General features: G+C 39.3%; 1 protein-coding gene and 1 pseudogene across 2 annotated transcripts in view; one reads left to right on the top strand and one right to left on the bottom strand.

The window, feature by feature from the left end:
- Positions 1-11,262, top strand: part of LOC105481647 (glycerophosphocholine phosphodiesterase 1) — a 63,899-nt gene extending 52,637 nt beyond the window's left edge. For both annotated transcript variants that reach the window (XM_071079639.1, XM_071079638.1), the window contains 2 exons: positions 450-610; positions 10,076-11,262. In XM_071079639.1, the coding sequence (XP_070935740.1) occupies positions 450-610; positions 10,076-10,265 (351 nt within the window). In that variant the 3' untranslated portion in view covers positions 10,266-11,262. The remainder of the gene's footprint in view (positions 1-449; positions 611-10,075) is intronic.
- LOC105481638 (eukaryotic translation initiation factor 4E pseudogene) lies at positions 8,351-9,082 on the bottom strand (annotated as a pseudogene).
- Positions 11,263-15,007: the final 3,745 nt, after the last annotated feature.

The following is a 15,007-nucleotide window of genomic DNA, read 5'->3' as shown; positions in this document are numbered from 1 at the left end:
AACTGTAGCAAACAAGTGGCTCTACTTAAAAGCGAGGATATTAGATCTCAGAATGAAAAACAAATTAAGTGCAAAATTTGTTACAGGCATACATTACATTTTTTCGTTTAACTTTCTGAGTAGATTTTATGAATAATCTAAAAATGGTTAGACTGTATGCCTTTTAAAAAATATTATTCCCATTTTACAGATGAATGTAAACTTGTTTTGATAGAGCATTCCATTAGTAAATTTTTTTGACTGCACATTCAATATGTATGTTTATAAATTATGTATATATTAATATATTGTGAATATATTTATATATGAAGTGTCCGTTAAAAAGAATAAGATAAAATAATTGAAAGAAAAAACATTTTCTTTTCCTGCCTACTGTACTTTGGAGTGTGAGCATTTAGCTTTGCAGTTAATGTTTCTTTTTCATGCACAACTAATTTTTCTTCTTCTAGGGGATAAATGCACATACTGAAGACTTGCTCAGAAACCCGTCCTATATTCAAGAGGCAAAAGCTAAGGGACTAGTCATATTCTGCTGGGGTGATGACACCAATGATCCTGAAAACAGAAGGAAATTGAAGGAACTTGGAGTTAATGGTCTAATTTATGATAGGTATTTGTTTTTCATGAACAATTTTCATGGAATTTAGAAGTATAGATTTCATCTTATGAAATTATAAATAAAATTGAACTTAGTTAAGTTAAAATTCTGCAGTTCAGCCTGAGGTTATCTTACATTTGCTTTTGGGTGTTTTCCAAGTTTGAAGGATAGCTGAATCACTTGGGAAGCTTGTTAAGGATTCAGATGACTGGGCCCTAACTCAGATATATATGCTAAATCATCCTGGGGGTGAGGGTGGACTTCCAGCCCTTAGACCTCTTTTCTGTCTATACCAACTTTTTCAGTGCTGTCATCCAATTCTGTGGCTTTTCGTAACTTTATATGTTCCCAAACTTATGTACCTCCAACTCAGACCATTCCCTAGACCTCTGTAGACTTTTATATCCAGGTATTGACACCTGTTCCTCTTACAGTCTTCCTGATTTCAGTATAAGTGACAATTCAGACCACATTCTTAGTCTTCCATGACTCTCTTCTTTATTTCATACCCCAAATCCAGTCAGATAGAAAATCTTTTTGTTCTGTCATCAAAATATATCCTGAATCGTCTACTCACCAAGTTAACTGTTGTCACTCAACTAAAGCAGCTCATCTTTGGTGTGGATTGTTGAGGTAGTCTGCCCCCTGGTGACTGCCTCTTCCCTTAAGGGTCAGGCTGTTTGTTCTTAGTACAGCAGCCAGAGGGAAGCTTTTAAGACCTATATCTGATCATGTTGCTACTTAAAAGTCTCCCACGGTTTTCTGTGTCACCTAAAGGAAAAGCTGAAGTCTGAGGGCCTTATACGAGCCAATCTGCCACCCCACCACCTTCTAACCCTCTTTCCCTCTCTGACCTTCCACAAAATTCCCCCATCTGCTGTTTTCCCATTCTTCGGAGAAAGACTTCCGTAACAATTTAAATGTCACCTCAGTGAGGACTTTCTTGAATCACCGATTTCAAATAACAGCCTCTATTCACAGTGCACTTCCTGACTTGTCTCCATATCATTTATCATCATCTGACACACCACATATGCTGTGTTATATTTTACTTGTTTTTTCTCCCTAGCCCCTTTCCTCCATCCTCCTTGGTACTAATGCACACATGCAAATGAGAATATAGGCTCCATGAGGAGGGCAAGGCTGTTTGCCTGATTTGTTCATTGCTATTGAGGTTAGAACAATGTGGGGCACCCAGTAGGGATTCAAATAATTTATTGAACAAATCCTTTTTTTTTCCATCAGCTTCCTTGGCAGCCACTCATCTGAGAGACAAAAAGGTTTCTTTAGTATAAAGACATGTGGGGTCAGAAGGGATGTCATTTACTCAGCTGAGGGATTAGCAGACTTGCTCATACAGGTGTACCTCAGCGATAGTGAAGGCTGGGATCCAGACCACCACAGCAAGTCCCAAATCTTTTGGTTTCCCAGTGCATATAAATGTTATGTTTAGGCCAGGCGCCGTGGCTCACGCCTATAATCCCAGCACTTTGGGAGGCTGAGGTGGGCAGATCACGAGGTCAGGAGTTTGAGACCAGCCTGACCAACATGGTGAAACCCTGTCTCTACTAAAAACACAAAAATTAGCCAGGTATGGTGGTGGTGTACGCCTGTAATCCCAGCTACTCAGGGGGCTGAGGCAGGAGGAAGGAGAATCGCTTGAACCCATGAGGCAGAGGTTGCAGTGAGCCGAGATGGTGCCACTGCACTCCAGTCTGGGTGACAGAGTGAGACTCTTTCTAAACAAAAGTTATGTTTATACTACATTGTAGTTTACCAAGTGTACAGTAGCGTTGTGTCTGAGAAAACACAGTATGTATCTTAATTTTAAAATATGTTATTACTAAGAAATGCTGACAGTCTGCCTTCAGCAAATCATAATCGTGTTGCTGCTGGGGGGTCTTGCCTTGAGGTCGATGGCTGCTGACTGATTAGGGTGGTGGTTGCTGAAGGTTGAGGTGGCTGTGGCAATTTCTTAAAATAAGACAGAAATGAAGTTTGCTGCACCAATGGACTCTTTCTTTTACACAGTATTTCTCTGTTGCACGTGATGGTGTTTAAGAGCATTTTTCACCCACAATAAAACATCTTTTTTGTTTGTTTGTTTTTGCTTTTTTGAGACAGAGTCTCACTCTGTCATCCCGGCTGGAGTGCAGTGGCATGATCTCAGCTCACTGCAACCCCCACCTCCCGGGTTGAAGCAATTCTTCTGCCTCAGCCTCCCTGGTAGTTGGGATTACAGGCACACGTCTGCCACCATGCCCGGCTAATTTTTGTATTTTTACTAGAGACGGGGTTTCACCATGTTGGCCAGGCTGATCTTGAACTCCTGATCCCAAGTGATCCACCCACCTTGGACTCCCAAAGTGCTGAAATTACAGGCGTGAGCCACCGTGCCCTGCCAAAACATTTTTATTTATTTTTATTTTATTATTATTATTTTTTTTTCGAGATGGAGTCTTGCTCTGTCACCCAGGCTGCAGTGCAATGGCACAGTCTCGGCTCACTGCAAGCTCCGCCTCCCAGGTTCAAGTGATTCTCCTTCCTCAGCCTCCTGAGTAGCTGGGACTCCAGGCATGCACAACCACATGCAGCTAATTTTTGTATTTTTGGTAGAGACAGGTTTCACCATATTGGCCAGGCTATTCTCGAATTGCTGACCTCAGGTGATCTGCCTGCCTTTACCTCCTAAAGTGCTGGGATTACAGGTGGCCACCACTCCCGGCCCCACAGTAGTACATCTTTAAATTGGAGTCCATCTTCTCAAACCCTGCTGCTGCTTTATTAACTGAGTTTATGTAATATTCTAAATATCTTGTCATTGAAACAATGTTCAGAGCATCTTTGTTGGGAGTGATTTATCTCAGAAAACCATTTTCTTTCCTCATCCATAAGAAGCAACTCCTCGTCTGTTAAAGTTTTATCATGAAATTGTAGCAATTCAGTCGCATCTTTAGGTTCCATTTCTATTTCTAGGTCTCTTTCTATTTCCACCACATCTGCCATGACTTCCTCCACTGAAGTCTTGAAACCCTTTGTCATGTATGAGGATTGGCATCAGCTTCTACCAAATGCCTGTTAATGTTGATATTTTGATCTTGCCCCATGAATCAGAAATGTTCTTAATGGTATCTGGAATGATGAAAAGTTTTCAGTTTACCTTGCCAAGATCCTTCAGAAGAATCACTGTCTGTGGCAGCTACAGTCTTTAAAATGTATTTCTAAGGTAATGATACTTGAAAGTCAAAGTGACTCCTTGATCCATGGGCTGCAGAATGGATTTTGTGTTAACAGGTATGAAAACAACAATCTTTGTTAGAGCTCTTGGGTGACCAGGTGCATTGTCAATGAACAGTAATATTTTGAAAAGTATCTTTTTTCTTCCTGAGCTGTAGGTCTCAACCATGGGCTTAAAATATTCAGTAAACCATGCTGTGTACAGATGTGTTGTTATCCAGACTTTGTTGCATTTCTGGAGCACAGACAGAGTAGATTTAGCGTAATTCTGAAGGGCCCTACAATTTTCAGTGTTATTTAACTGTTGGGTTCCAACTTTTTTCTGCAATTTCTTTACCTCTCTCAGCCTTGATAGAACTGAAGAGAGTTAAGCCCTTTGAATTAGGTTTGGCTTAAGGGAATGTTTTGGCTGGTTTGATCTTCTGTCCAGGCCATTAAAACTTTCTCCTCATCAGCAGTAAGGCTGCTTTGCTTGCTTTTCATTGTTGTGTTCACTGTAGTAGCACTTTCAATTTCCTTCAAGGACTTTTCCTTTGTATTCATAACTTGGTTAACAGTTTGGTGCAAGAGGCCCAGCTTTCAGCCTATCTTAGTTTTTAACATGCCTTCCTCACTAATCTTAATCATTTCTAGTTTTTGATTTAAATGGAAAGATTTAAGACTCTTCCTTTCACCTGAACTCTTAGATGCCATTGTAAGGTTAATTGGCCTGGTTTCAATATGGATGTGTCTCTGGGCATAGGGAGGCCAGAGGAGAGGCAGAAAGATAGGGGAGAGGCTGGTCATTGGAGCAGTCAGAACACACTGATTTATGGGTACGATTCGTGGCACCTCGAAACAGTTACAATAGTGTCATTGAAGTTTACTAATCACAGATCACCATATCAGATAGAATCATAATGAGGAACTTTGAAATATTGTGGGAATTGTCAAAATGTGACACAGACATGAAGTGAGCACATGCTGTTGGGAAAATGGCACCAACAGATTTGCTGAGTGCCGGGTGGTCACAAAGCTTCAATTCATAAGAAACACAGTATCTGAAAAGCGCATGTGGGGCACGGTGGTTCATGCCTGTAATCCCAGCACTTTGGGAGGAGACCCCATCTCATATAAAATAAAATTAAATTATAAGAAATTAAAAAAAAAAAAGACGAAGTGCAGTAAAATGAAGATTGCCTGTGCTTGAGAAGTGTTACACAAAGAGTAAGTGATAAAATCTTACTAGGCCTGCTCTAAACAATACTTTCCTTGGATTTGGTTCATATTACTCTTCTTCCCATAAAGTTGTATTCCTTTCTTAATAAAGCTTGTTTTCCTTCCAGTATTTTGTCTCAATTAGTTTGGTTTTAAAATTGTAGTCCCAGTAAATCCTACCTACCTGCCTTTTAAACTATTTGGTTAATTTTGCATGAAATAGCATGTGTGACTCATAGTGCTCTTCAACGTTTCCAGCTAATTTAATTAAAATTTTAAATTAATAATTTGGAACAAGTACTGGCTTTAGCAAATTTTTGAATGTATATGGTTATATGTGTATTTTTGTTATAAGGAATGATTACAAATATTTTCTGGCAAGGAAGTGTATTTTGAGGTTATACCATTTATGGTTTTGTAGAGTATACAAATTTCAGGCAGATCCTTCATCTTAGGGGCTTTACTTGGTTGAAATCAAATGTTGACATGTAATGGAGAAGAGGATGATATATGATATAACAAGTGCTCCAGAAAGTTCTTCCTGGCTTGGAGCTTTAAAGAAGAAGAATTGAGTTGGAATTTGGGGAGTGGTTATGTTTACTTTGACAACATTTGTATTCTAGGCAGAGGCAAGAGTGTAAATCAAGGCACGACTCTGTTGAGGGTTTCAGGGAGGTGGCCAGGCACTGGATTCCTAATAGGGTCTGAGGAGGGGTAAGGTGGGTTGTGTTGAGTTGGTTTTTACCCTCAAAAAGTTTTTTTTTTTTTAATTCAAAAAAGTATGTGTATATAGTTTTAAAATTCAAATAGTTTGATAAGTCTTATAATTAAAAAAAAATTTCTTGTACCTATTTCTTCCATTGTCTCTGGCCGAGACCCTGTCCCCTCGTATCTTTATTATCTGGCTTTTCTGGCATTTACCTCTATTTCTAAATAATCTGCTTATGCTATTTTTTCCATTATCAAATTTAGACGTCATATAGAAGGTTTTGAATGATTAGTGACTTGGAGCCTTTGAGGCATTTTGGATTGGAGAGAGGTGTGGTGAGAGTGTGTGAGTGTGTATTTTCAGTTGTCAAACACTAAACTGCTACATATCATTTTCTGGTATTTTGTTTGGGAAATTTGCACTTATGATGATGAGTAAGAGGCCGTTCTTTTCATTTTTTTGAGACAGTGTCTTGCTCTGTCACCCAGGTTGGAGTGCAGTGGCACTATCTTGGCTAACTGCAACCTGAGTTCAAGTGATTCTCCTGCCCCAGCTGTAGTTTTATATAGTTTCAAGCTTTAATTATACTTTATAAAACTTGTAATTATGTTTTTAAAGTTAACCTATATTGTTGCATGTAGCTATACCTTGCTTTTCATGGTCATATTAATATTCCATTGTTGTCTTTACCACAACTTATACTGTCTTTTAGGAACATTTAGGTTGCTGCCAAGTAATTGCTATTTTATAGTGTTGCTGTGAACATTATTGATAGTACAGTGACTTTTAAACCTTTTTGCACCCAACCTATTTTATGTGGCAACCCAGTACACAGATAAGGTATATTTACGAGTATGTACCTGAAACAATTCCAAGTATCCTTTAGATACTTCCTGTTCATGCATGTACCTCTTTATATGTGTGCACTTAAATGCCAGTCTTAACTTTCTGAACTGATTGTGTGACCTGCTAGGTCTCTAGCTCAGCACATCTGCCTGTGGGTCAGGCATTGGAAGTATAGCAGGAGTGGGCTATCCTGTATTTCCTGGTTCTTCACTCATTGTAGCCTGTTACCAGTTCTCAGGAGTAGGCCAAAGCATTTTAATCCTACAGGTAACGTGGAAACTTAATCAGCACACGGTTAGACCATATTTAGGTAATATGCCAGTTCAGGCTCATGAGGGCACTCTGTTCTTAGGTTAACATAGCTGCTAGAGTGACAGTGTCTCTCTCGGAGTAATAGCCCTCAACACATCTGCCTGTCCACTGGGCTGCTCCAGTAGGTTGATTGTGCACAGCTGTCATCCTGAGCGCTGCCATTCTCTGTGTTAGATCTCCCGTTTCCTGTAGCTCATATCTTTTTCTCTCTTGGTTCAATGAGTTTTACGGAACATGTCTTTCAGCATCTTAAGAAAGGTGGACACAGGAGGTAAATGTTTTTGAGGTCTTATGTGTCCAGAAATGTCGTGGCTGTGTATAGAACTCTGTGTTAGAAATACTTTAGAATTTTAGAAACATTCTCCATCATCTTACCATTCCAGTGTTGCTGTTGAGTGTGAAGCCATCTTGATTATGTTCTCACATGTAATCTGTGTTTCCTGTTTAGAAGCTTTGAGGGTCTTCCTTTTATTACCAGTGTTCTGAAATTCTATAGAGATGCGTTTTCTTGTGGGTCTGGTTTTGCCCACTTTGCTGGACACTTGGTAACCCTTTTAGTCTGTCAATACATGTTCTTAAACATGGGAAAATTTTTTCAAAAATATTTCTTTTGATTCTTGTCCCCTTCAATTTTCTGGATTTTTTTTTTTTTTTTTTTTTTTTTTTTTTCCTTTATAGAAGTCTTTTTGTTTGAATCAAATAGCTCTTGGACCAGATTTTTCATTTTTGTCTTTTTTTTTTTTTTTTTTGCTTCATTTGAAAGATTTTCTCAGTCTTACTTTCTACTCATTCTGTTGAGCTTTTCTGTTTTTTGTTTGTTTTGTTTTGTTTTGTTGTTTTGAGACAGTCTCTATCATTCAGGCTGGGGTGCAGTGATGCGATCTGAGCTCACTGCAACCTCTGTCTCCTGGGTTCAAGCAAATTCTCATGCCTCAGCCTCCCGAGTAGCTGGGCCTACAGGCGCACACCGCCATGCCCTGCTAATTTTTCGTATTTTAGTAGAGACAGGGTTTCGCCATGTTGCCCAGGCTAGTCTTGAACTCTTGAGCTCAGGCAATTTGCCTGCCTTGTCCTCCCAAAGTGCTGGGATTACCGGAGTGAGCCACCCTCTCTGGCCTCTGTTGAGTTTTTCATGTCTACTATTGTGTGTTTAATTTCCAATGACTGTCTTTTTTTCTCTGAATGTAGTTTTTTCCGTATGTTTAGCATCCTATTCTCATTTAATGAACATGCTATTTCCCTGAAGTCATTAAGGATTTTTTTTTTTTTTTTTTTTTTTGAGACGGGGTCTCTCGCTCTGCTGCCCAGGTTGGAGTGCAGTGGCACAATCTCAGCTCACTGCTCCCTTGACTTCCTGAGTTCTAGTCCTCCCACCTCAGTGAATGAGACTTCTCTTACATCTTAGCAACATTTGGATGGAAATCACATTTAAATCCAGTCCACTCTAGTAGTTTTTGAAGAGGCTTTGATTCAGCTCCAAAATCTCGATTGCTTGACTTGGTCTCTTATGAGAATACTCAGAAGGTGTCTTCTTAAACAACAAACCTATTTTTAGTGGCAGAACTGTTTTAGTAGCTATGTCTGCGTGGGACTGATAACCAGTCACTATGTTTGGAGGAAGTCCTAACCTTTCCTTGTATACCCTCCCAAATGTGTAACGGCTTCTCTGTTTTCACATTCAGTAGTCCATACTGCTGTCTTATCACCTTTAGCTCTAACATTAACAACAGCTTTACATACATCATCACTCTAGTCATTAAAAGATTCTCCAATAAGGCCCAGTAGAGTCTCTAGCCAAAAGTGATCGAGGTCCCTTTGTCTCTGCTGTTTGTTCAATGTAAATTAGCCATCATCCACTCCGTTTGTTTTTCTTATCTTCCCACATAGGCTCAATACCATCCTTAAAAAGTGAGTAGTCACAGACAGGCATTAAATTACTAGACAACTAGATATGGTTGTATAGAGCCCGAAAGTCTTCAGCAAGATCAAACTTAGAGATCAGCGGCAGGTTTGCTTGCCAAGTTTTGCTTTTATCATTTTTTAAAAAACCAGAGTGCCCGTCTGTTCTGTAGAGGATGTTTGATGTAGTGTTCGGGGTTAGCAACCTCCTGATTAGATTCTGTTTTCTCCTCTTCCACGGGGGGATTAGGAGTAGGGGTGGTTTCTGGTTTGACAGTCGCCATCTTAGATCGATCTGCTCCTGCTTTTAACTCCGCTCTTCGTGTTTCCTACCACTGGCCTGTGAGCCAGCCTTTTCAGTTATCTCACTGACAAACTTTTAGTTCTTATTTATCCATCTGTTTTCCAACTTTCAAAATGTTGTAGCTTTGTCTCTTGGATTTTTCTCATACTTACGTATTTTATTAAAAAGAATCTCTTTGTTTTATTTTCAGTGGAATGTAGGGAGAGAGCGAAGTTAGATGCTTCTGTTCTGTCTCGATACCTTGATGCAGAGGTCATTTTTCATTCTCTTAGATATGTCTTTAATTAGTAGAAACTCTGTTCTAAAACAGTCAGATATTTAATAGAGTCATATTTTTTATCATGTTTAAATAATTCTTTCCTACTGTGATGTCATAAAGATTCTCTGATACTACATAGTTGCCTGGCTTACATAGTGACCTGGCTGTCACATTCAGGCACAGGAGGCCATCCTTTCTCTGCGGATGGGCAGTGCCAGTGTCAGATCACCGGAGGCTCTTTCAGAGTTCTCCACTCTGGATGCATCTGGTGTTACGGAGCAGCTTTAGAGCAGTTCCCACGCTGGTGAGCAGTCTTCTTATCTTGATCTTTAGTGACTTTGAAGTCAGAACAGTCAGTTTTTTTTTAGATTTCCATTTGTTTAAAAACAAAAAAAGCGAGTTGGAGGGCAAATACTTTAAGCTAGATCACAAGTAAACTAGACGTTTCATTTTCTGATTCAGTTGCTTTATGTTGAGCTCCATTGCATCCGGGATACAAAAGGGCAGTGCTGCTATTCTGGATTATTGGAAAGACTGGGAAGAAGAGAAATTTAAAAAAATAGAATGGATACTTTCATCTTTAAGACAAAACAAAAACTCTGATGTGGATGTTCCAGGCATTCTGTAAATCTTATGAAAAGGTTGAGTCAGGCAGGTCTTAGGTAAACCATAAAATTACAGTATTTTATGTATTTTGTATTTGTTTCATCATAGGATATATGATTGGATGCCTGAACAACCAAATATATTCCAAGTGGAGCAATTGGAACGCCTGAAGCAAGAATTGCCAGAGCTTAAGAGCTGTTTGTGTCCCACTGTTAGCCGCTTTGTCCCCTCATCTTTGTGTGGGGATCCTGATATCCACGTGGATGCCAACGGCATTGATAACGTGGAGAATGCTTAGTTTTTATTGCACAGAGGTCATTTTGGGGGCATGCACCGCTGTTCTGGGTATTCATTTTTCATCATTGAGCATTGTTGATCTATGCCTTTTGGGCTTCTCAGTTCAGTGAAGCAATAATGAAGTATTTAAGTCTTTCACTACAGTTCTTGCAAGTATGCTCTTTAAATTACTTGGCCAGGTATAATTGCCAGTCAGTCTCTTTATAGTGAGAAAATTTATTGGTTGGTAATATAAATATTTTAAACTAAATATATAAATCTATAATGTTAAGCAAATGTTCATTAAAAGCGTAGCACTTTGAAATTATATAAATAGCTCATATTTACACTTACAGCTTTTCATTTGATCAGGTCTGAAATCTTTAGCATTTAAGGAAAATGACTATGCATAATTATACCTGACCATGGAAAAAATAAGTACCTCAAATGCATGCATTTGCACTGGTGATTCCAACTGCACAAATTTTTGTGCCATCTTGTATATAGGTATTTTTTACATGGGTTGACATGCACACAACACCATTTTCATTCAGTATGAACCTTGAGGCTGTTGCCATTTTTCCACTTAACCAAACCAGCCTGAAGTTAAACCTTGAAACTTGTTTCATAAATCTTTCAAAAGTTGTTTTACATCAATGTTAAAATTTCAAAATGCTGCAGGGTAATTTAATGTATAAAATATTAGTAAGTTAAAGTATGTATTGCATACTTAGTAGAATAGATCACAACATATAAATTCAATTCAGTGCATGCTTTAGGTGTTAAGCATGAGATTGTACATGTTTACTGTTAGGTCCTTGCATCTGTGGTGCTAGGTGAGTATGAGAAGATGTCAAGGACTGGACGTATTTTGTTGCCTAAAAAAAAAAAAAAGGCTGTAATTTTGTGTGTCTGTCACTACCTATTACACACTGTTGCTTTGTGGGTTTGTTTTGTATATGTGTGTGTTGTACAGTAGTTAAATTTCAATGCAGAAAAATAAATGTCCTGAATTCTCATATTAGTATTCTTTATTGTATATCATGCATGTAATTTATTTAGAAATGTAGAAGGTCTTACTAAATGTATATGCATGTGTTTCAGATTATACTAGGATTTCTTGGATTAGAAGCAGGTTGTGTTAACTGTAACTTAAAGAATGAATGTTAAATAAAATGATACAGATTTATTTTCTTCATTACAAAATGAAATTTCAAGAAGGTGTTACTTTTGTAGAATGGTTTTATAATATGACAAGAAATTTTAATATAGTGTCTACCCCAAAGGGATAGCTTATTTGCATCTACCTTTTACTGCATGTTTTTCATGAGGCAGTTTATTCATATATTGACATATTTTGGTAGTAGCTGAGAACCTAAGACTTGAAATTACACATTGTGTATTATTTTTTAAGCTAAGCAATGCAATTTTGGTCAGATCTTATTTGTGTGAAGATAGGCTCTGAAATCCTATGGTATTGCATTTGTAACATTGATATTAATGGAAAATAGTTTAGGAAATGGAGTCTTCTGCAAGGGTTCTCTATACCTTTCCCACATTGTATGAGATTTTCCAACATTTTGGTGTGGATTGGGCACTTTTGGAAAACTCCTGAAAAAGAATTAGTTTCCTTCATCTGCAGACCTTTGTCCAATACGGTTACCATTTCTTTATGGTAACTCGATTAGCCATATGTGTTTGTTTCTAGTCCTGCTCCTTTGCTCCTCTCCTTTGCCTTCCCAATGCTGGCTCCATTTTGAAGACTCGAGGACAGAGGGGAAGCAGATCATAAAGAGAAAAAGGAGACAGAAGAAAGGATGAAGGAAGGAGGTCACGGGGAGTGTGGCTTCTGAGCAGTTTAGTTGCTGGGGAGAGCGGACAGTCACTGTCTACAATACAGACAGAACCTTCCTGCTCACTTTCTGTCCTATCTGTTCCTGACCTTATGAACCAGTGTTAGCTGATGATTAAAACATGACAAGCAATGGCTCCTTATTTTCACAGGACTAAGTCTGGGCCTTCATATCACTAGCTGTTGCCTTTTGCACCCTGCTTCAGCCACACTGTCCCTGTCACTGGCCCTGGACTTCCTCTCTGTGCCCGTGTGTCCGCTGCCTGGGAGCCCTCTCCTCCCGTAGTCACTTTCTCTCTGCCAAACTCATTTCTTCTTGTGCCCAAGATGTCTCTCCTGAGCCCTCGTGGAAACTCCGGAAAGGATGAATCCATCTTTGTGCTCCATGGCTCGTACCTTGATCAGGCTGTGCGTCACAGTCATTCTGGGCAGGCAGAGTTGATCTTTGCTCATCTGCCAGGTTGCGGGCTCTTCAAGGGCAGGGACCTTGTCATAGTCATTTTTATTTTCACAGTGCTTGGAACATGGTGGAAAATGAATGTTGGAATTATTGGAGTAATATAATTTGTATCAAATGTCCTTTTGAATTAAGAGATTTAGTTATGTTTACTAAGAATGTAAACTTTGAATTGGTTTACATTTTGACAGGATGGTTTATTGATGTGAATTTTGAAATGTAGAGGTATAATGTTAAATTATTTTATACTTTATGGAAATCAAGTGAAATGTTTGATAAAATGCCGCCATTGTCCTCTGGTATTTTCTACACTCTGGAATTATGTACTGTAAATGATCGGATGTAAATGTGAGGCACGCCGCTCACCCCTGTGTGGGAAGTGTGGTGGTACTTCCTGCCACCCACCCACCTCTCTGCCATTACTCCTTGTGACACTTGTCTGTCATCTCCCCTCCAAACTCCAAGCTTACAGCTACCTCAGTACTGCTTTCCTTGTCTGAAACACCTCCTTTGCCTTCCTTCAGTGTCCCGCTCAGGTGCCACCTACTCCATAAAGCTCATCTCAGCTTTTGATCTGAATCACCATGGAAACATGCAGACAGCCTCTCAGTCTTAACTGTTTAATGTTGTAGCTGGGAAAAAACCCAGAGAGGTTCACTGATGTACTGGGTTGGGACTAGGATGTGGGTTTTGTGACTCTGAATCCCATGTTCTCAAACTACGCTGCCTTCCAAAGTCTGGCATTTGTTAGCTCATGCTTCCTTGTAGTCCAGCTTCTTATGTGCCTGTTATATTCTCCAGTAAGATTGTAAGCCCCTTAAGGGCAGGGACGTCTTTGCATCTCCAGCACTGCTATAGTGTTCTTAGTTATGAACTAGATAAATAAATGGTGGTGGCAACAATCCTAGTTTCCTAACTCAGATTGTTTCACGATAAACATACAGTTTTGTATGGCATGCTTGGCCATAATGTCTGGAGTATGTGTGCGCTCACATGTGCGTGTGTGTGTTTGCATGTGTTTGTATGTTTACACATGGAGTTCTCTGTCCTGGTTACTTGGAGTCATGTATTTGATGGATTATGCTAAAACCAATTTTTTGCTCCATGCAGACTGAGGAGAAATACAGGGATAGTTATTCCATTTAAGTGGAAGAATAAGGTACAGTTTTTCCCCCAGGCCTGATTGCCTCTTCCTGGGACAGCATACCTAAATCCTGCAGTTGGTGGACTGGTAGTGAAAAAGGCGCTGCCTTGGATAGGAATTGTGTGGCCTGGGGGCAGATCGCCTCATTAGTCCTGGTGGACACTCATTGCCATTTCTGCCTATGCTCACTCTATACCTCTGACCAAATTCTGCCTTTCACATTATTACTGGCTTGGTACTCTAGGTTGATAATGGAGTCCTGTTAATTTAGATTTGGATGCAATTGATTTATTCCTTTGCATTTTAGTTTTGGATTGTGTATTTTTGGGGTAGAAAGCAAAGTATTTGTATTAGAAATACTGCATGATTTTGGCATTCATGATTGGAAACTCATTCCAATATGACCTCTTAGTGGGCTTGTACAATTTGAGAAGTAGGTTTGAGGTTTTTAAAATGCAAGAGACCATATGATGAAGACTACCATATAAATGTGTGTGGAGATGAGGAGGGGAGATGATGGGCTGGAACAATTGGAGACTTCATAGAGCTCTCAAGCTCTTACAGATAGAGGTACAGGTCAAGGGAGTTGTGAAACCACTTTGGGTCGCAGTCTACATAAAGTCAGAGGCCGGGGTCATACGTGTGGTGTGTTCAGGGGGAATGAAGGAGCCATTTGGACAATGGAGAATGTATTATGAATGCCAGAGAGAAGCTTAGCATCGTATAGGAGATCAAAGTTAAATGATTTTTAAGAAGGGAAATGACACGAAAGGCAAGTGTTCAAAAGTAATGAGGAAAGTAGTAATAGTATAGGAATAATAAGAGGAATACTAGAGTTTATTTAGTCCTCTACTAAATTTACCTAAACATGAAAACAGAAATGTTGGATAGGATGGGTGAACTTCTGAAGCTTACTTGCAAAGCCAAACTATTTGATTTAACAGGAAGAAAGCAATAAAAGCTCAGCAAAAGTTCAGTGGCATCCCACGGTTTTAAATGTATCTCTCTTATGGAAGAGACCAGACCGTTTCCATAAGTTCTAGATTCATACATCCCGCTGTGTCCCCATCTCCAGTTTAAGGTCTAATAAGCATCTCACACTTGATGTATCTCAACAAAGCACTTCCTTCTTCCTTCTACCAAACCTGCTGCCATCCCACCTCCTCCCAAGTTCTGTCTCAGTGTGTGGTACCTGGGAGTCATCCATGCGATTAGTATAGCTTTATGTTACGTGTGATAGGGTAGTTGCTCAATTGTTTTCTTCAATTTTTAAAAATTTGTCCAAATGTTCTTAAATAACTTGATACTTTA

Source organism: Macaca nemestrina, chromosome 15 (assembly GCF_043159975.1).
Source record: "Macaca nemestrina isolate mMacNem1 chromosome 15, mMacNem.hap1, whole genome shotgun sequence".
Lineage (NCBI taxonomy): Eukaryota > Metazoa > Chordata > Mammalia > Primates > Cercopithecidae > Macaca > Macaca nemestrina.
Note: the sequence above shows the minus strand (reverse complement) of the source record. Positions and strands in the feature narration are given on the sequence as shown.